A 22,029-nucleotide genomic window follows, 5' to 3' on the forward strand; every position below is an offset into this window, starting at 1 on the left:
TTGTCCTGGGTGATGTGACACCTCATTTAAAACCCTTTTAACTACATTAGAATGTCATGCTCCTGTCCCGGTGGTGGCTTCAGATGTTTGATGCAATGTCTGAATTAATTATTTGCACTGGCTGCTGCATTTATGTTCAGATTTGCACGTATATTATGTAGAAGGGAATACTTAACATTTCTTCAAGGTGATTAACATAATTCTAATAGTGGATTATATAAGAGTGAATCTCAAAAAACCCATCAAGAACATGTCCAGGTCACATTTTACAGCATAATCTAAAGAAAATTATGTATATTCTGTCTACTTATAGGATCATTTTTTTAATGTGTGATTTTTTTTTAATGACAGTTGTGCATGTTTATTCCCCAAATTACCATAAGCAGGGGGGAAAAAATGATTAAAATAAATTTTAGAATGTAATGACAATTGCAATTGAGAATAATGAATGAAGAAGAAAAAAATATATATATATTATTTTTTTGCATTTTGGGATGAAACATGACCTGGACATGTTTATAAGGTTTGTGAGAGTTCTCTCTTTAACAGTTTGTAATTGATTTCCGTCCATAATTCATATGCTGTTATGATCAATATGTTATATTCATGCACATATACATGTGGCTTCAGTGTCTGAATCATAGCTATTTTTTATAGCTTGAAAATTGCTGTTTGCATGCAATGAAAAGGCCGCACATTGGAGACAGCGGGCAGATCATGTGTTTGGACCATAATAAAGTGTTTATCACAGGCTGGCTGTGTTGGGCAGCTCAGATCGGCCCGTCACAGAGCTTTTCTCTTCAGCATCGCTGCCTTTCTTAACTGATGAAAAGTGGCCAGATTTCGTGCAGCTTTGACTGGAGGGCATGTCACTTAACAAATGAATGGTTCTCTTTTCGAGGACAGTCGAGCTAGTCACAGAGAGCGCGACCACGAGACCCCTGTGCCTCTCGCGGTGGAGGAATGCGCATGTTTTCAGCCCAATGAAGGAAGCGTCTCACGAGTATAAGAATCTATTCTGTGCCTCAGATCTGCTCTGCATTCGTCGATATTAAATTACAGCAGTTTCTTGAAGAAGACACTGCATTTGAGCCATTTTTAGCAAATTACAGCTTAACTTTCTATCCCAAGACATGCTTGATTATTTGAAAAGAGATCACTCATGTTTTTTTTATTATTTTTCGGGGGACTGTGGGGAAAGAAACACAAACAGTGGGTCAGAGCTGGTCACTCTACTTTTAGACTCTGTCTGTGAGAATACAAAGAGAGCATAAACCACAGTATAACTGTAACTGACCAGAATGAGTTTGTTTAACTGGACAGTGCTAAACACACTAGTTATGGAATACATATTTTCAAAATCAGCTAGTAGCTGGTAGTTGATTAGTTCATGACATGGCATTTGCATTTACATTTACATTTAGATTTAGTCATTTAGCAGACGCTTTTATCCAAAGCGACTTACAAATGAGAGCAATAGAAGCAACTACAACAGTCAGAGGCTACAGTATGCAAGTGCTGTAACAAGTCTCAGTTAATCTAACACAGAACACAAAGGATTTTTTTTTTTTTTTTTTTTTTTTTTTTTTTAAATAAATTAGACAGACAGAAAAATGAATAGAATGTTAAGTGCTATTCTTGATTGGTCAGGTGCTGCTGGAAGAGATGCGTCTTTAGATGTTTTTTGAAAATGGCTACAGACTCGGCTGCTCGAATTGAGATAGGCAGGTCATTCCACCAGGTGGGGGCAGTCCAGGAAAAGGTCCGTGACAGTGATTTCATGCCTCTCTGGTATGGCACCACAAGGCGTCGTTCACTGGTAGAACGCAAACTCCTGGAGGGTGTGTATGTCTGAACAAGCGAGTTAAGGTAAATTGGTGCAGAGCCAGTGGTTGCTTTGAAGGCGAGTACCAGTGCCTTGAATTTGCCTTGATCTTTTGACATATAAGAGGTCTTTGTACCATTTAAAGGGTAACTAAACCCTAAAACAACTTTTGAAACATTTTTGAAATTCAAAAAAGTGATTACTGGTTCAGAATGGCTGCTTAAAGGGATAGTTCACCCAAAAATGAAAATTCTGTCATCATTTACTCACCCTCAAGTTGTTCCAAACATGTATACATTTCTTTGTTATGTTGAAGACACAGGGAGATTACTATGGAAGTCAATGGTGCCCCCAAAGCAGCCTGAGTACAAACTTTCTTCGAAATATCTTCTTTTGTGTTCAGCAGAACAAAGAAACTCATACAGGTTTGGACATCATGAGGGCGAGTAAATGATGACAGAATTTTCATTTTGGGTGAACTATCCCTTTAAAGTTCACCAAATAGGCTCTAAAGAGTTCTTTACACTAAAGGTGGCAACCCTAGGTCAGACTAGTGTGTTGGTAACTGGCTGTGTGATTTCGTGATCTGAGCATTTTAGGCCGAAGCATGTGTCTGTTGCTGCTCCGTTGTATTCAGGGCTCGACTGTGACATAATTGTGTGAAATAATATTTTCAGAGGTTTACATTGGCAGGCTTATGTATGTTGTATCTATAGCCCTTGCGTTGAATGCTTAGGCCTATTATAATTATATATATATATATATATATATATATATATTTATATATATATATATATGCCTATAGTTGCGGAACGAATATAGTTAATGTCGGCGTGTACGCATTAATTTATACCAGGGTGGTCCAATGCGACTCCATAATGCCATAATGACGCCGCAAAATTCAAAGCACCTTCTCTTAAGTGTTGAGCATCCCCATAGCACCTGCAACAGAAAATCTCTGGAGCCGCCACTGTTTGTGTTCAACAGAAGAAAGAAACGCGTACAGGTTTGGTTTGATTTTGATGCTCTATTCGCGTTTGGTGTGAACGCAGCATTAGTACACGATGTAACTATACACATCACAACATGTAAATAAGAAAATGTTGGCGTTATGTCACTTATTGAGCAGTAGGCTAGCTGGAGCCGTTTACCTCCAGTCTTTGTGCTAAGCTAGGCTAGCGGTGGATGCGTCACACACACGGAGATAAGAATGTTATGTATGGACTTATCTAACTCTGGGGAATACGAAAAAAGTCCCAAAAAGTCGGCATGTTCCTTTTAACATTTACATTTATGCATTTGGCAGACGCTTTTTTATCCAAAGCGACTTACATTGCATTCGAGGTACACATTTAAAATTTTTGTCAGTTCTTGCTTTCCCTGGGAATCGAACCCATGACCTTGGCGTTGCTAGCACCACGCCCTACTGTTTGAGCTACAGGAAAGCTGTAAGGAAAGCTTTAAGCATAGCACGGTATTTATTTACTTCAGATCCAGTGTTGGGGGCAACTCATTACAAATAACTTGAGTTACGTAATCAGATTACTTTTTTCAAGTAACTAGTAAAGTAACGCATTACTTTAAAATTTATAAAAGAGGAGGTAAATAAATGCCATGCTATGCTTAAGAGAGTGTGCAGTTGTTCTCATTTAATGTCAAATAAGTAGCTCATTAATCTTCAATCATTAATATGTATGAACAGTAATAATAGTGATGGTAATTAATGACTTTATTAAATACTGACAGACATTATAGACCTACTCATCAGTTGAACTATCATCCTTATCTTATTAAGCTTGAGGTGTTTGTTTTTATAATGAATTTCCTTGTTTATGTCCTGGAAGGCAGTCTGGGTGTTGAATGGACGTCTCTGAGGGCTCATTGATGTGTGTAAATCTGAGCCAAGTCAGTCTTTGGAAGTGTCACTTCCTCCAGCACAGCACTGCTCAGTCTGTGGAATATTAATCACCCTCAATAAGCTGCTCAGTGTCTGTGAACATCAGCTATAAACGCGCAGGTGCATTTAGACTCGGACAGACTGTGATCCCGCTCGCTTCAGGGGCTTTGCACTCATACAGGAGAGCATTAATAGAAAGTTTTAAGGTTTTTCTAAAATAACTAAAAGAAGCAAATCTCGTTTCTCAGCTTCGTTCCATTTAGTTTGTTTACAAGTTTCTTTGGCTTAGTGTTGTAACTAAATATTGCCGTGGTGCATCTCATGCTGTTTGACTCCAGTTGGCTGTGATTTGATTGTTGCACAGCCGGAGCGTTAAAGCCAGAAGACTTTCCAGATTTGTGCATTTCACTTCAATAATTTAGCCATGAGTGGTGCATTATGTTTTTCCCATCTGAAGACAGGATGAACAACATTTGGCTCTTGCCTTCTCGCTTTCTGTAAGGATGTTCTTTTAAAACTCAGTTTTATATTTGGAGCAGTAGATAATATTTTGACTATGGATAATGAAACAAAAACTGATCAAGAAATGTGTGGGGATTTGAGCATGCCTGACAGTTTTTCATATGTATGGGCAGACCTGATGAATATCTTGGTAAGTTTGTGCAAGTATTATATTTGTTTTATTGTATATTATAAAATATATTATTTATGTTTAATATAATAATACTAATGTAATGTATTTTATATTTATATATATATATATATATATATATATATATATATATATATATATATATATATATATATATATATATATATATATTAATAATAATAATAGTGATTTAATATTGATATTTAATTACTATTATTAAAATTATTATGTGAATGGTTACTGTCTGTCTATTATTAGTGCTCTTTAGACATCCTATGTCTTCAGTATTTATTTTTTTATTGTATTAATAATACAATATATATTATTCATTGTTTAATATAATAATAATGAAATGTTGTAATAATAATACTAATACTGATTGAATATTTATTCATATTTAATTAATATTGTTAACATTATGTGGCTGTTTAGTGTGCATCCTATGTCTTCAGCATTTATTTATTTAATTGAAAGGTTATTTAATAATAAAAATATACATTAATCATTGTTTAATATAATAATAATAATAATAATGACATTTTATAATATTTATTTAATATGTATGTAATGTTTAATATGTATTAATATTTAATTATTATTAGTATTGTGTGACTGTTAGTCAGTCTAAATATGTCGTCTTTAACATGCATCTCGAAAGGTTCTCAATAGTCTTCAGAATTTTTTGTTGTCTTTATAAATATTTGCACAGTGAAAGTATTGTATATGGATGATTTTACATTGAATATCACATTTGATGTCGTTATTTTATTTTATATTATGCCTGGGGATGTTTCTTGATATTTTATGTCAACTCACTTGAATGTGAAAATACATGGTAGCCTTTTAAATGTCATTGTTTTAATGTCAAGTGTGTTTTGTCTGTGACGTGGGTATTTTCAACAGCCTTTCACACAGAGAGTTTTTGTATTAGAAGTATGTTATTTAAAAGAAGTTCTTATATACTCATATCCCTGCATCCCAAAACTTTCCCATCATCACTAAAGTACATTGTGTGCTATGCTTATATGGGTGACATAGTTGACTAAAACTTCAGTGAGCTAAAAATATTTGAGGGAGATTTTTAGTAGATGAGCTTGCAGATCTTGAGATGATGCTTTGACCTCAGAGTCTCTGAGTTTTCAAGAGAGGTCACGTCTCTGTGTGTCATACAATACCAGGAAGACATGCTGAGAGAAAGTTTCTTCTGACCGTGAATATTGAGTTTGTGCTTCTCCTTTCATGGATCGGTGGGTCTCAGAGGAGGTTGACCAGGGGTATTTCTGCAGTAGGATGGAGGCCAGCAGAATATTGACTGTAATCAGACATGAAGAGCCTTGCTCAAGGTCACAGTGGTGATGGTTCAGGAAACCCTTTGCACGATTTGAACTTGAAACTTTTCATTAACCAATATACCATAACCACCTTCATTAGCAGTGATTAAGGGTGTGTTCACACTTGTAGTTTGGTTCTCTTGGTTCTTCTGGTCTGGACCCCAAAAAAAGAAAAAAATTCACATTTAGTCCTGTTTCTCTTGGCATTCACCTTTTTTCTTTTCTTTTTTTAAGACTGAACCCTAAGATACAAAAAACACATGACGTATATTTTGCGACAACACTTACAAAACATCAAAAACAATGCTGTGCGCTGGGCTGAATGCGCTCGTTGTGTGTGTGTGTGTTCATTTGATGGTATTTTGACCAGCTGAGAACTCACAATGAGCTTATAAAATGTGCAAAGGAGTCAAAACAGCAGCAGGAATTCGTTCTGTTAAAGGAATCTGTTCCAGGAATCCGTTAAGTCCCCTCGAGGCGCCCTCGATACACACTTTTGCGGAGCTCACGGGCTCTATAAGCAAAACCAGGTATGCTTGAGCATTCTTTCCTTTTTAGGGTCGCATCTTGTGACATCACGTCCTGTTTTAGGACCGTTGCGTTCATATTTCAGTTGTGTGGACAGAGACCCATCTCGGTCCGCTTGTTTGGTGCGTACCAGGGTTCGAGTAGGGTTGGATATCTTTTTTTTTTTTTTTACGATACCGGTGCCAAATCGATACTTTTAAAACGATAACGGTGCCTATATTGTACAATTTATTAAAAGTTTAAAAGATGTTAAATTACTAAATACCCTTTAAAATTTCTTTCTCATCTTCCATTATATTGCTGTTTGTCTATAGTGTTTTGTTGTTATTTCTCAATATGTGCATTTTGTACAATTTCTGTATGTATTTCATGAAAAAAATATATATGTAAATAAATACAAAACACAACAAATTTACTTAACAAATTCAAAATAAAACCAAAGCCACATAACCCAACTACAATAGGCCAAATAGTGCTGTATAACAGATGTATCGGTTTAATTAAAATACAAATAAAAATTCAAAATATTCACAAACTTGACAAATATGTCATCAACTATCTGATTTTCCGTTTTTCAAATATGTGTAATTGAAGGTGTTGGTCGTTTTAAAACCCTTTACAATGATCATGTTAGTTGATCTATAATGCACGATGGGTGCAGCTGTTGTGCCGAATTTCGACCCCACTCCCCCCGCCAAATTATTACCCCTCTCGTTGCAGTCGCTACCTGGTTGCCTAATCCTAACCCCACCCCTAATTCTAACCCCTCTCCCACACCTACTCCTAAATTTACTAATACAGGGGAGTAATAATCTGGCAAGAGGTCAGAATTCAGCACAACACCGCCATTTTAGTTTGTGCCGCAATTCAGAGAATCGGATCTGTTGGATTTACAACACTGAATAGTTGTGAACTGAAAACACTGAATAGTTGTGATATGTGCATCGGTCTCTGGCTTGGCGCCAGCTAAAGCGCAAAACCGCGTTTGAATTTAAGTGGCACCGAAATGAGGCACCAAAAGCTGTGTTCTGATTCGGTCCGATTACATACTGGTTATACCGGGTTTCTGTACCCAACCCTAGTTTCGGATGGCAGCTTATTATTCATATGAAACACACTAACAGAGCAATCGCACCAAGGTTTGTTTTTATCGAACCAAACCAAGTGTGCCAAGTGTGAACACACCCTAAGACTTGGAATCTTTCTGAAGCAGTTTTCAAAGGCACAAAGCTGCTCTTTTGAGTGTTGTGTGGTCTGAGAACTGGATTTCCGTCACAGTTTTGCGATGATTATAAAGGCAGTTTTTTTCCTCATTGCTGTTTTTGAACTGCAAATAATAAGTGCATTGTTTGTGTGTTGTAGGATGGCTCTCTGGGTAACATTGAGGACCTGGCTCAAGAGTATTCAGAGTATTACAGCACGTCTTACAGTGAAGTGTGCGACAGAATGGAGGAGTTGCGCAAACGCAGAGTGGCTCAAGAAGCAGAGACGGTAAAACACTCACATGAGCCTCTGTTTAAAGGGCATATTATACACTTCTGAATCAGTTATTTTTTCGCCCACACTACTGTTCAAAGTTTGGGGTTGGTAAGATGTTTTTGTAGAGGTTTCTTATGCTCACCAAGACTGTATTTATTTGAACAAAATTACTGTGAAAAAATATATATATTTAAATATAATTTAAAATAACTGCATGATTGCTCCAGTCTTCAGTATCACATGATCCTGTATAGAAAGTTTATATTCTATATTCTAATCCATTCATATCTTGATTTGATGCTCAAGAATATTTTTTTATTATTATCATGTTGTTGTGCTGCTTTTTGTGGAAACAGTGATATTTTTTTTTCAGGATTCTTTGATGAATAGAAGGTTCAAAGGTTCAAGAACAGCATTTATTTGAGATAGAAACTTTTGTAACTTTATAAATGTCTTTAAAGGTTTAGTTCACCCAAAAATTTAAATTCTGACATTAATTACTTACCCTCATGTCGTTCGACACCCGTAAAGCCCCGGGTATACTTCACTTATACGGACGCCCGGACGCGCGTCTTTCAAAGTATACTACACAACGGATGCGCGCGGATGATCGCGTTCGACACATGCGCGGTACATTTTTTTTCTATGCTCTACCAGACATCAGAGGGCAGCACTGAGTCCTGTCATCAACGGGACAAACGCTGGGCATGATCGGAGAAGAACTGTAGTGCATACACCATTGCAACATAGTTTGGAAGAAACACTGAAGAATCAAAAATTCTCTCTTTTTTGTTCAAGCGTGTTGTTTTTAAACCGGTCTATGCACACTCTTCTTCGACGGCTGAACACTGTGCTCAATACTGTGCGTATTGCCACCTATTGGACTCTTCTGTTCTGCTGGCGCATGCGCTGTTGCACGCGGACCGTCCACGCGGTCTCAAAATTTGGGCTGCGTGTGGACGGGGTGTGCGGCCGGCCGCGAGCCCTCCGAATGACGAAAATTACGTCATGCGGGCGGTGCACGAACGCGGACGGCCGAAGTATACCCGGGCCTTAAGACATCCGTTCATGAATATATGAATATATTTTAGTTGAAATCCGATGGCTCAGAAAGGCCTCCATTGGCACAATGCACTGTTCACTCTCATGACCCATAAAAGGTACTAAAGACGTCGTTACAAAGTCCATCTCACTACAGTGGTTCTACAATAACTTTATGAAGCGGTGAGAATAGATTTTGTGTGCAAAAAAACCCCTAAATAACGACTTATATAGTGATGACCGATTTCAAAACACTGCATCATGAAGCTTCGAAGCGTTATGAATCAGTGAGTCGATTCAGCTATTTGGATCGCCAAAGTCACGTGATTTCAGCAGTTTGGCGGTTTGACACGCGATCCGAATCATAATTCGACTCACTGATTCATAACGCTTCGAAGCCTCATGATGCATTGTTTTAAAATCGGTCATCAAAACAATGAGAGTGTATGCACTTTACACTTGAAAGTGCATTGTGCCAATGGAGGCCTTTCTGAGCAATCGGATTTCAACTAAAATATCTTAATTTGTGTTCCGAAGTTGAACCGAGGTCTTACGGGTGTCGAACGACATGAGGGTAAGTAATTAATTACAGAATTTTCATTTTTGGGTGAACTAACCCTTTAATGTCACTTGATCAATTGTGCATCCTTGTTGAATAAAAGTATTATTTTCTTTCAAATAAAAAACTTACTGACTAACTTTTGAACAGTAGTGTAGCGTTTGAAAAAATCAAGACAATCCTATAAATAAATACATAAAATGTATTGCTTCACAATGAAAATGATGGTGAGGTGTGTCATTTGGTTCAGCAAGATAACGTTATCAGAAAATGAAGGAATGGACTGAGTGTTTTGTTTAACTTGCTGCATTACTTTGTTTCTCAGGCAAAGGCTGAATCAACAACATCCCTTCAGCTGCGGTTGGAAATCCAGGTGGGTGGATTAATCACAGAATGACCCGTCCAGGAACTTGTGCTTTCATGGGAAAGGCACCAATAGTGTCATCTTTACTCTTTGGCTGTTACGAGTCTAAAATGTCTTCATTTTCCCTCCCAGGAGTCATTGGGGCTGTCTAGCGCTGTGTCCACACCTGAGGTAGAGAGAAGGTACGTGCCATATTGTTGCATTTTGACTCCTCTAGTCTTTGCAAACTGTGCTTCTTTCAAGAACATGATTAAGGGACTTTCTAGTTGCTAATATTTAAAATTCGATAACAAGAAATAATATGAGATATTTCGAGTTCCTGGACGTACTTAAATAAGACCCCGCAGCCCTGAGAGTTACTCAACAATGAAACGCATCCGGCTATCAGGACACTGGAGATGATGCATGCATTTCCTCTTGACCCCTTTTTTCCTCATTTCTCTTTTTCCTTCCTTTCATTGTCCACCGGATGAGATATAATCTGAATCACCACCATCAGCATGTTAACACACGTAAAGCACGAGTCAATTTAGTTATTTTTTGTTTCATTATTCACAATATGAACTACATTAGTAAAACAAAACTTGTGGCTCTAAACTCTGATTGAATGAGCCACAGTCAAAATTATTGTGAAATAAACCGATAATCTACACAAGACCACATGGTACAGTGATTTTACCATAATTAAAGGATTTTAAAACTCTCCTAAGTAATTTATAAATAGCACCTATATTCCAAAAATATAATCCATAGTAATTCGAAAAGAAATTCACCAAGTAATATTTTCAATAGCTTAAAAGGGCTATATGTAGATTTCAGAAAACCTTGTTATTAGCAACACCTGTGGCCGTTAAGTGAACTGCAGCCTGCAACATATTGGGTGCGTCTCAATCAGCTCCCTAGTTCAGTAGTCAGGGCACTGTTTAGGGAGTTGGCCATTTTAAGGGCTGTCTCAATTGCAGAATCCTACCAGTGCACTGAAATGTTTGCTCCCTAAAAAAGTCCCACAATGCACCACAAAACCCAGGGTGCATCGATGCTCACTATGCTCCCTTAACGGAAGTTCTGAGCCAACTCACTACACATAATGACAGATAACGACACGCGATATGTGTTTTTAAAAACAGAAACCATTATTTTATTATATTTCAGCATAAACATACATTGTTAGACAGGTAATGAACACAATCTAGCTAACATATATAATTTATTTACGGCTGAAATGTTGCACATTTATGTAAGAAGCAAAGTATTTATCATAATGTACTTTAAAAAACATTACAAGTAATGTCAGAAAGATATAAGCTCTGCTGTTATTCATAGATACCAGTAATGATGTTGTTCAATGAGGATGTTGTCACGTCGCCGGAAATAGAGTCATCAGTGTCCCAATGTGTAGTGAGCCAGCATCCTTTACTGTCCTTACCAGTGCCCGAACTCGTGTACACAATATACTGATTCACGAGCTCGGGAGCTAGGGAACTGAATGAGACACACTCATTATCTTAGTTTTCTCTTCATATTCATTTCATGTGTCACTGAATGAAAGGAAGAGGTTCTCGGGAGCCTGCGTAACCATCACATCCTTTGGATTTTCCCTTTGAAGCTGAGTCCTTCACGTAAAAATCAGTCTACAGGCTTTCATAGACAAGCTACAATAAAAAGCTGTGGAAGGTCTAGTTTTTGTATGTTTTGTTACAAGCTGTTCACACATTGGCAATATAAAAAGTAATTAATACATTCAAAGAAATGGTACATATATATAATGTTAGTTAAAGTTAAAGTTTGGAGTTGTTAGTTTTTTTGGCAAGGATGCATTAAATTGATCAGAAGTGACAGAAAATACATTTATAATGCTACAAAAGATTTCAGATTCCACAAAAATATGAAGCAGCATAATAGTTTTCAACATTGATAATACTAATAGGCGAAATAGGCGATGCATATGTTCTGTAATACTTTACTGCAAACAGCTGGTAGTTTAGCTAATGAACAATGTTACTTGGTCAAAGAATTATTTTTAATATCATTGTGTGTATACCATTACTATAAATTGTTGTAATGAACATGCAGGTTAAAGACATATTTGTTTGTCTGAGAGCTCAGGTACATGCTAAAATCAGCTACACTTGTCAGCTGAGAGAAAGACAAATAAAGAGAAGGACAGGAATTTACGAGCCATGTGTGCGCTCTGTCGCTCTAAAACCCCTCCGGTGCGTGAAAAAGCCTCCATTGTTGCAGTGAGGTGTGGTGTGTCGGCCGACAGCAGCATGTGTCTTTATTCGCTCTGACAGACGGCCGAGTCTAATCCACTGCCCCACAGGCAGCATGGACATCAGTTAGGACAGACAGATTACTACAAATGAATGGATAGGGGTTGAAAATGAAGAAAATAATGTGGGAGAGCAGGTGAGATGAGACACAGCGTGAAGACGTTTTGATGGAGTCACATTTGCTGGAGTTCATGCATGTTTGTCGTTTTGCTTACAGGCAATCAATGAACAAGTCCAGCTCTGAAGAAGGATCCGGTTAGTACCACATTTAATGTTTGTTTGTTTGTTTGATTGATTGATTGATTGATGTCTAAAAACGAGTAAAATCAGGGTTCCCACAGTTATAAAAATGGAAAGTCAAGAGTGAGTCTACATTTTTGCTCTGCTCTGAAATGTTTAATTGGCTAAAGAGTGTTCTATTGTAAATGCCCTATACAATTATGGTAACACTTTATTTTACAGTGTCCTTGTTACACGTTACATGTAGTTACTATAGAAATAACAGTAATTTATGCATAATTACATGCAACTGACCATAAATCACACCCTAATCTTAATCATAACCTATATAGTAAGTATACGTTGTTAATTAATATGGTTACACTTTATTTTATGGTGTCTGTATTACAGTGTAATTATACATTTAAGTACTGAGTAATATAATTAACTACATATACTTACTATAGGGTTAGGATTAGGATGTGGTTAAGGTTAGTTGCATGTAATTATGCACAATTATTGCTTTAGTAACTACATGTAACGTGTAGGACACTGTAAAATAAAGTGTTACAATTAATATTACTCAGTACTTAAACATATTATTACACTGTAACAAGGGCACCTACTCATTCTTTATTATGACTATTTTCTACTTCCTGCATCCTGGAATGATTTTAAACACTTTTGAAGGAGTTTTTCTTTGACTATCTGATTCAAATTATTAGAATTTTATTTTTCAATCATATTACACTACTGTTTAAATGTTTGTAGGGCGGTAAGATTGTTCAATGTTTTTGAAAGAAGTTTCTTATGCTCACTTAAGCTGCATTTATTTGATGAAAAATACCAGTAAAAACAGTAATATTGTGAGATATTATTACAATTTAAAATAACCGTTTTCTATTTGAATATGTTTTCAAATGGAATAGTTGCACTTTATTTTCATCAGGATTCTTTGATGAATAGAAAGTTCAAAAGAGCAGAATTTATTAGGCACAACTAATATTTGTCAATTAGTTGTGTCATTAGAGGGGGGGGGGGGTTGTGTCCAATATTTGGACTCATATTTTCTTGAAACATGCAGTTAAAGCATTCATTGAGTTTAAAACTTTGTGTCCAATATTTGGACTCATATTTTCTTGAAACATGCAGTTAAAGCATTCATTGAGTTTAAAACTTTGTGTCTAACAGCAGGGAGATGGGACAGAAAGAAAAACAAATCGTTCTGGCAAAACTTCCGCAAGGCACAGAAAGGGAGCGTTCGAGCGCTACCGAAAGGTTCTTCACCTATTTCTAATCACAATTTCATTAGATCTTCATATCTGAACATTAAATCTAGATATTACATTACTTTAAATGACGTTGACCTCTGGTCTACAGGGGAGGATCCTGGCTTTGTGGCCAGTGAGATCACGATGAGTGATGAAGAACGCATCCAGCTGATGATGATGGTGAAGGAGAAGATGATCACGGTGGAGGAAGCCTTGGCTCGGGTATGAAATGGTTCACAACCCATTTTGCTTCCATAATATGATGCATTTACAAGATAACAGGATGCTTAATAAAACAGTGCAGGATGGGACTTGGTTTTACCCCTGGAAACATTCGCTAACATGCATTTTATTACACTTTTCCCCTCAGCTGAAGGAGTACGAAACGCAGAACAAGCAGTCCAACAGCGTGGACACGACCAATTGGACCGATGCACACAGTCCCTCCATGACCGAATCCTCCTACTGTAATGTAAGTTTTCCAGTCACCTTCTGCGTTTGCTAATGAGAAGTTCTCACATGCGAGATCCAAAGCCACCCGCGTTCTCCATAGGCACATACGATCTGTGAAGTGAAGGAGTAAATATCCATTAGCCGTGTGCCACATCCTTGTTTGTTGTGATGAACTTGTTTATTGGCAGATCTTCTGTGTATAGACACTCACAGCAGGGTTTTCACCCGCTATCTGTGGGATTTGTCTCCCCTTCATCCCCCCATCATGTCCTAGATGTGAACCACGGCCCCTCTGGGCCTCCAGGCGGGGTCCTATTCATCCACTCAATGCTGTAACCCCCCATTGTGCAGTTTTGTCCGGTTGAATGCAGGGCTGCTCTCTCTTCAGCGGCCTGCAGCTCTTTTGTGCAGGGATTGTGTGATTAAGGCGCTTGGATGCAAGAGCCATTCCACCAATTCCACTGGACAGAGCCACTGTTTACCATTTGGTGCATTCTGTAAAAATGAATTTGGGGCTTTTAAATTTTAGTTGTTGTGTTTGCTAAGACAAGCATCTCTATAAGTCACTGTCGGGTGGAAACCTCACACACTATATTGCCAAAAGTTTTGGGACACCTGCCTTTATATGCACATGAACTTTAATGACATCCCATTCTTAATCCATAGGGTTTAATATGGAGTTGGCCCACCCTTTACAGCTATAACAGCTTCAACTCTTCTGGGAAGTCTTTCCACCGAATGGGAATTTTTTATGGGAATTTTTGACCATTCTTCTAGAAGCGCGTTTGTGAGGTCAGGCACTGATGTTGGATGAGAAGGCCTGGGTCGCAGTCTCCTGTTCTATCAGGTTGAGGTCAGGACTCTGTGCAGGCCAGTCAAGTTCCTCCACACCAAACTGGCTCATCCATGTCTTTATGGACCTTGCTTTGTGCACTGGTGTGCAGCAGTCATGTTGGAACAGGAAGGGGTCATCCCCAAACTGTTCCCATAAAGTTGGGAGCATGAAATTGTCAGAAATTTCCTGGTATGCTGAAGCATTAAGAGTTCCTTTTGCTGGAACTAAGGGGCTGAAAAACATTATGGTATGGTCCATCTGATTGCCAGACAGAGAAGCGTGATTCATCACTCCAGAGAACACGTCTCCACTGGAGTCCAGTGGCGGCGTGCTTTACACCACTGCATCCGACGCTTTGCATTGTACTTGGTGATGTAAGACTTGGATGCAGCTGCTCGGCCATGGAAAACCATTCCATGAAGCTCTCTTTGCATAGCCTAGAAATCTAGACGCACCCTAGCGGCAGCAAATCTAATTTGCAGCCAGGGTAGTCTAGCAACTCTCCGTTGGCATGCGAGCTGGAAAAACCAAACTCTGGTCAGGCCAATCACATCGTGTATGGAGTCGGTGGGAGGTCTTAACATAATGACGGCAGAGTTGCGGCGGTTCCGCATGCTACTTGTAAACAAAGAAGCTGGCGAACAGCGGTCTTTCGAATCGGCTTTCGCCGTGACTCTGGAAGACTTTGAGTTAAGCTTTTCTTTGAGAAAAGAACAAAGAACGGCACTGAAGTCATTCTTAAAAAAGGAAGAAGTGTTCTGAGTTTTGCCGGCCGGATACGGCGAAAGTTTAATCTATCAACTAGCTCCGCTTCACCTTCTGCGTTGCTCTGGTTGGTTGTAGCGCTATCCAATTGCGTGCAGAGGGAATTTGAAAGACAACCGTTTATCCCGCCCCTTGGATTGAGCCCTGCCAATGGTGAGTTCCCAGACCCAACATCTTGTTGTGGGTCTGGCTTGTCAGGCTACTCTACGCACTGTTCTTGAGCTAATCTGAAGGCCACAGGAAGTTTGGAGGTCTGTAGCTATTGACACTGCAGAAATTTGGTGACTTCTGCGCACTGTGAGCCTCAGCATGCGCTGACCCCGCTATGTGATTTTACTCGACCTAGTACTTCGTGGGTGAGTTGCTGTTGTTCCCAATTGCTTCCACTTTGTTAAAAACCACTAGCAATTGACCTTTGAATATTTAGTAATCAGAAAATTTCACGAATGGACTTATTGCACAGGTGGCAACCTATCATGGTACCACGCTTGAATTCACTGAGCTTCTGATAACGACCCATTCTTTCACAAATGTTTGTAGATGCGTCTGTATGTCTAGGTGCTTGAGTACACCGTTGGCCATGGAAGTGATTGGAAAACCTGAATTCCATGATTTGGAGGGTTGTCCCAGTATTTTTGGCAATATAGTGCATCTCCAAAAACCATGGGCATCGGAACCATTGTATGTGGGTGGGACAAGACCCACCCACTTTTTAAGACCAATGATATTGGACCCACTCTCTTGTATCGTCTCTAATTTAGCACATGTCTGTTTACCTACTCCTAACTGATAAACACTTATGAAACACGTTAGATGCTTTATTTTCACTTTTCTAATATTTTCTTCATTTTTATTGAAAATAAATGCTTTTCCGATCTGATATGGGAAAAGGGAGTAGAGTGAGTTCAGCAAAAGGCAGATTCGAACCTTGCGTCAAAACTTGATGCTATGCGTCTTACTATTGTTGCTGCAAATGAGTCAGTTTTCTGAGAATTTTGTCTGACCCAAGAAGACTTTTACTAAACTAGGCAATATATTTGTACTTAATGTAAATGGCATCTACTCCAGTAAAATTTTTCTAAGAGAGGACCCACCCACATTTTTTTTGCTTCCGACGCCCATGCCAAAAACGCTGCTTTTCCTGAAATGGAAAACACACTGTATTTTTTACATTGTCAAAGTTGATATTCTGGCTTTAGGTCAGACACTTGCATGAGTCATTACATTATTAACATTTTACCAAAATCAAGCTCAAATGGAGTTAAAAGTTTTTTGACCTGAGAATTTAGGACGCGACGTACATGTTTTGTCCATCATTAGAACGGCTGCATCTGAGGCATTGTGTCACATTTTCATCAACTTATGGGTTATACAGTTTACTGTAGCTATGTGGGAGCTCAGTTTTTTTCAGTCTCATGTTATTAAAGATGCAGTGTTCGTGCTCCAGTTCCTCAAATGATGTGTCTTGTTGAGGAAAGAAATGGTAATGTTTTTTTATGCATGTTTGCATGTTATTACTGTGATATTCTTTAAACTACACTACTGTTCAGAAGTTTGGGGTCGGTAAGATTCTTAAATGTATTTGAAAGAAGTCTCTTAGGCTCAGCAAGTTTGCATTTATTTGATCAAAAAATACAGTGAAACAGTGATATTGGGAAATATTATTACAATTTTAAAACATGTTTTCTATTGTAATACCGGGTACCGGTAATGTAATTTATTCCTGTGACGCAAAGCTAAATTTTCAGCATCATTACTCCAGTCTTCAGTGTCACATGATCCTTCAGAAATCATTCGAATATGCTGATTTGCTGCTCAAGAAACATTTCTTATTATTATCAATGTTGAAAACAGTTCTGCTGCTTCATATTTTAATGGAAACCGTGACACATTTTTCAGGATTATTTGATGAATAGAAAGTTCAACTTACCGACCCAAAACTTTTGAGCTGTACTGTAGTTTGAAGTTCAATTGTATATGAATATGATGATTATTCAGTGCCGAAGTATATATCAAATTAAATAAGTAAAATATGATGCTTTTATGTGAGGGATTCAACATTCTCAGTGCTGACCAGTTATTATAGTGTCTGTGTTTTCATCGATGACAATAGAATTTTACAGATGCCAATTACATAACATCCCACCCGCTGAAATAGTTTGTCTGAAATGTTCAGTTCTCAGACTTGCATACACAAGAGCCGTTTATAACAGACATTAGCAGACGCTCAGACTCTTAATAATCTCACACTGACATTTCACCAGGTTTATTTCAGGTCATGTGGTCTTCTGTGGGTCTGAAACTTGTGGCAAGAGCACACGGTGCTCACATTTATGAACCATAAATGATGGGTAATTCTAATTGAGATGTGGCTGTCTTCTGCGTGTGGTTTCTGCGCCTAACCTGTTTGCTTCTGAGAAATACTTCTGTACCTGCTGGAAAATAAGATATGAGTCTTGCACCTTCACGTCTGTGATAATCTGGTCTTCAGATCAACTCAGTGTGTGTGGGATTTTTAATGGTCCAACAGGTGAAAACACATCTGATCCCTTGGTAAAGTAGCAGCACATCTCTCTAACACATGATTTGAGGAATCGTTCATATCTGGAGCACAAATGCTGCAGGACAAGTTACATGATGAAGTGAATGAGTCTCTCTGTTGAGTTCACATCGCCTGTTTTCATAGTTTGCATATGGGGGATTTTTGGTTTACCATATACTAAAGACCACTGAATGTATGTGCTCAATAATGAGTCACAATACTTTCCATTACATGTAAAGCCTCTGCATGGACCTTTTACCTTGTGGTAAACCAGTTTTTTTTTTTTCTTTTCTTTTGTTATTTGAATTCACTCTTATTTTGATTCTTATTTTATCTTGTTTTATTTCATTATTTATTTGATTTTGTTTCATTTTATATATTTTGTATTATTTGATTTGATATTTTATTGCTATATATTGTTTCATTTTATATTTTGTTATTTTCTATGTATTTTTTTTGTTATTGCTTTATTTTGTTTTCCATTGTTTATTTTTTATTTTTGTGTGTGTACAGTCGAGAGAACAGTCGGAGGACGAGCTGGAAGAGTCCGCCACCTTTCGCCGACTTCATAAACTCGTTAATTCAACTCGGCGTGTGAGAAAGAAGTTAATCAGAATTGATGAGGCCAAAAAACACGGGTCAAAAGGTGAGAGAAACGTTTCACAATCATACATATTCATATCAGAAACCACACCTGAAATGTACATAGCTCTGCAGATGTATGCAGAACGGCTAGGGTCAGAATCTTTTTTACAGGAATAGCAAAAACACTCATTTGGCATGTTTGTTTGGATTAAAACGAACCCTGGTGCGATTGCTCTGTTGGTGCGTTTCATATGAATGAGTGTGAACGCTACCATCCGAATTCTGCTTCGGTCTAAAAAATGACAGTGTGAAGTTGAACGCTAAGCGAAACAGGTCTAAATGTAGCATTTTCTTTTTTGGTTCGGACCAAAAGAACCAAGAGAACTGAATTACAAGTGTGAACACACCCTTAGTCTAAAGGTTATTAGTTTGCTAAAAAAAAAAAAAAAAGCCAAACCTTTGGGCTAGCATGCACTGAGACCAGGGGTGTGTATTAAGAAAGTAAATAGAGTCAATTTAGTTTTTAGGTTGACTTGCTGCGTTTCTCCTCCAGACCCTGTGAGTCCTGAAGCGTTCCCGCCCGGCGAGGATAGCGTCTCTCTCTACACTGGGGTGCACAAACGTCTTGCCGTGTCTCAGGGTGACGGTCTGAGCTCCATGCTTCATGAACAGCTGTCTCTGGACAGAGATTCGGACAGTTTGACCACGTCTCCCTCCTCCAGCAGCTTAGACACCTACAGCAGCCACAGGCTCTTCAAAGCCTTCAGTAAGTCCAGCAGCAGTCAGGGGCTGGAGCCCGCGTCTGGACCCGGAGGAGCAGTTTCTGGGCTGGACGCAGGCAGCGGTTCCTCCTTCTCCGAGGCAGATGAAGTTGAGCCCAGGATGTCCCGCTCTGTGACCGAAGGGGAGATGAGACGAGCCCTGAGCCCCTCTAACTACCATGGAGTGAGTACAAGCACTGTGTTTTGTTTTGTTATTTAATTGTATTATTTATTTATTTATTTATTTATTTATTAATTTTATTTTATTTTATTTTGATGAGCCCCTCAAATGACCATGGAGTGAGTACAGGCACTGTGTTTTGTTTGATTTTTTTATCCACCTGCACGCTTTAGCTTATTTATTTATTTATTTATTTATTTATTTATTTTATTTTGTCCCCGGGTGACATCAAGCTCCAAAATGGTACAAAAAATATATATATATGTATGTATGTATGTATGTATGTATATATATATGTTTTATTTTGTATGATTTGATCATTTTATATTATTTGCTCCAAAATGGCAAAAATAAAACTAGTGATAGCTGTATGATAGCTTTATGTGAGGAATCGATGTAATTTAAATCTTTATTCACTGAAAATGTAAAGATATAATTTGAGCCAGATTTAGCTTTTTCTAACTCTGTCACAGAGGACCTGTAGCTTTGGAGGATTTGATCTCACAAGCCGATCTGTGTACATGGGCAACAGCAGCTGTGACCCCACAGTAAGAACACATTGTAAAAGTGCAAAATAATTCATAAAATATATTCCAAATGCATTCAGAACTGACTTCTTATAATTTGAGAAGGTTTCGAAGTTATGCATTCTGTCATGTCCGTCTTGCAGAATGAAAACGGCATTATCTGCATGAGAGACGCGTCCAGATCTCCAACACCTTCCCGTATCTCTCTGGGGAAGAAGGTGAAATCTGTTAAAGAGACCATGAGGAAACGCATATCCAAGAAATACAATCCCTCTCCATCAGAGCAGGTGATTGTGTGATTTATGTTTGATGGAGAATTCTGAAGGGGACAATTGAGTAACAATTTTAGCAATTCCAATATAGCAAATCTGTCATTTTTGTCAAAGCAGAATGCAGTTTGGCCTTGCAAAGGCCAGGGATTTTTGTGCATTGCATGATTCTAGGGTATTGAGGTGGTTAAAGCTACACTGTGTGATATTTTCCCCCATCTAGTGGTGAAAAGGTATATGACCATCCAGTGAATTTTAGTTTCTGTTCCTCTCAATTCCGATTTCGTTTCAACTCCTACGGTGGCCGATTTAGTCCAAGATTAACATGGCTTCCAGTTCGACCTCGTCCACATTCGACATGGTGCCTGTGGGATATCCTGTGCGCAGTGGGATGGTTGGAACTCAACTGGCCTAATTATTCGGCTAGAAAGAACTGCAGCTAATCCAGAGTGAACTTTGATGATAGTAATGTTTATTCAGTCATCCAATTGCAAGGCATAAACAGGTTTGCATGGATATGTACATAAATGTGGTTTCTGTGAGAGAACAAATAAGGATGGTAAATATATATGATAATGACATGACAGAAGATACACAGTTAAGAACTGTATAACTATACTTATAAGTTACATTTGTATAATGTAACCGTAAACCAGAGCTTATTGTACCATATATAGGCGCTAAATGCAGCTGCATTAAAAGGAGCGGAGCTGCCGCTAACAAGCGGTGTCCGGTTACAAAAGTGTGTGCGCCGGTTTAACGTTAGCACTGCAGGGCGCTCTGTATAACAATTGTTAATATGCCGATCAGACCTGATACATATTTCCATCAACATACATTACAAGCAAATATTTTCTATAAACGAATAAACATTGTTGATAACAAAATAACTGAATGATTATTCAAATAGGTGAGCATTACGCTATTGTATGTTGACACAAAAATACTTCTGAGGTGACATCAACTGAATTACGCGATGACACTCTGAAACACATCTACAATGACAATAACTATTATAACTTACAGAGTTATTAACGCACAGAAATACCACACAAGGAAAAACATTTGAGGAATAAACAAGCCAGGAAAACTCTGTATAACTGTTACTGGACGCTGCTGAGATGAAAACTCTCTGCGCATGCACCAGACAAGTCTGAACAAGTTGACGCGCACATGCGCGAGGCAGAGAATTTTTTACAATGCCATCGAGTGTTAAAACCTGTTAAAACGCGAAAGGCGAAGCTTGAATTTACGGGTATGTCCCTCTTTGGCTAATGTACTTTCAAGATGGAGGGGCAACATGGCGACCACCGTTAGATCCCATTACCTTATGTATTTTCAATGGCATATTATAAACTTACGAGAATACTTTATTACTTGAAAGAAGTAAATATACATTAATGAGCACATATATTTTTGAAAGAACTAAGTGTTTTTAGCTAAGAATAGACTAAAAAAGTGACACAGTGTAGCTTTAACCATTGCTTCTTGGCCAGTGTCAAAAAAGTTTGCCATTTTTGATCTCTAACTCCAATATGAGCAACAGTAATAGTTATGCTTGACTTGGCAAAAACCATTTATCTTGGAACCAAATTACATTTGAATCATTTAGTAGTAGTCAACACCAGTAGAATTAGCTTTTATACGTCACAGCTTCATTTCACTGTATGTA

At 38.2% G+C, this 22,029-nt stretch overlaps 1 protein-coding gene across 3 annotated transcripts in view; it reads left to right on the plus strand.

The window, feature by feature from the left end:
* sash1b (SAM and SH3 domain containing 1b) overlaps positions 1–22,029 on the plus strand; it is a 138,390-nt gene that overhangs the window by 110,858 nt on the left and 5,503 nt on the right. For 2 of the 3 annotated variants that reach the window (XM_079832349.1, XM_079832350.1), the window contains 11 exons: positions 7,596–7,724; positions 9,638–9,685; positions 9,809–9,858; positions 12,167–12,204; positions 13,360–13,446; positions 13,549–13,661; positions 13,810–13,911; positions 18,548–18,680; positions 19,173–19,564; positions 20,035–20,109; positions 20,232–20,375. In XM_079832349.1, the coding sequence (XP_079688475.1) occupies positions 7,596–7,724; positions 9,638–9,685; positions 9,809–9,858; positions 12,167–12,204; positions 13,360–13,446; positions 13,549–13,661; positions 13,810–13,911; positions 18,548–18,680; positions 19,173–19,564; positions 20,035–20,109; positions 20,232–20,375 (1,311 nt within the window). Of the gene's footprint in view, positions 1–3,810; positions 4,375–7,595; positions 7,725–9,637; positions 9,686–9,808; positions 9,859–12,166; positions 12,205–13,359; positions 13,447–13,548; positions 13,662–13,809; positions 13,912–18,547; positions 18,681–19,172; positions 19,565–20,034; positions 20,110–20,231; positions 20,376–22,029 lie in introns of those variants that run through there. The other variant, XM_079832351.1, reaches the window with a different exon arrangement.

This window comes from Gobio gobio (genome assembly GCF_949357685.1).
Source record: "Gobio gobio genome assembly, chromosome: 13".
Classification (NCBI taxonomy): domain Eukaryota; kingdom Metazoa; phylum Chordata; class Actinopteri; order Cypriniformes; family Gobionidae; genus Gobio; species Gobio gobio.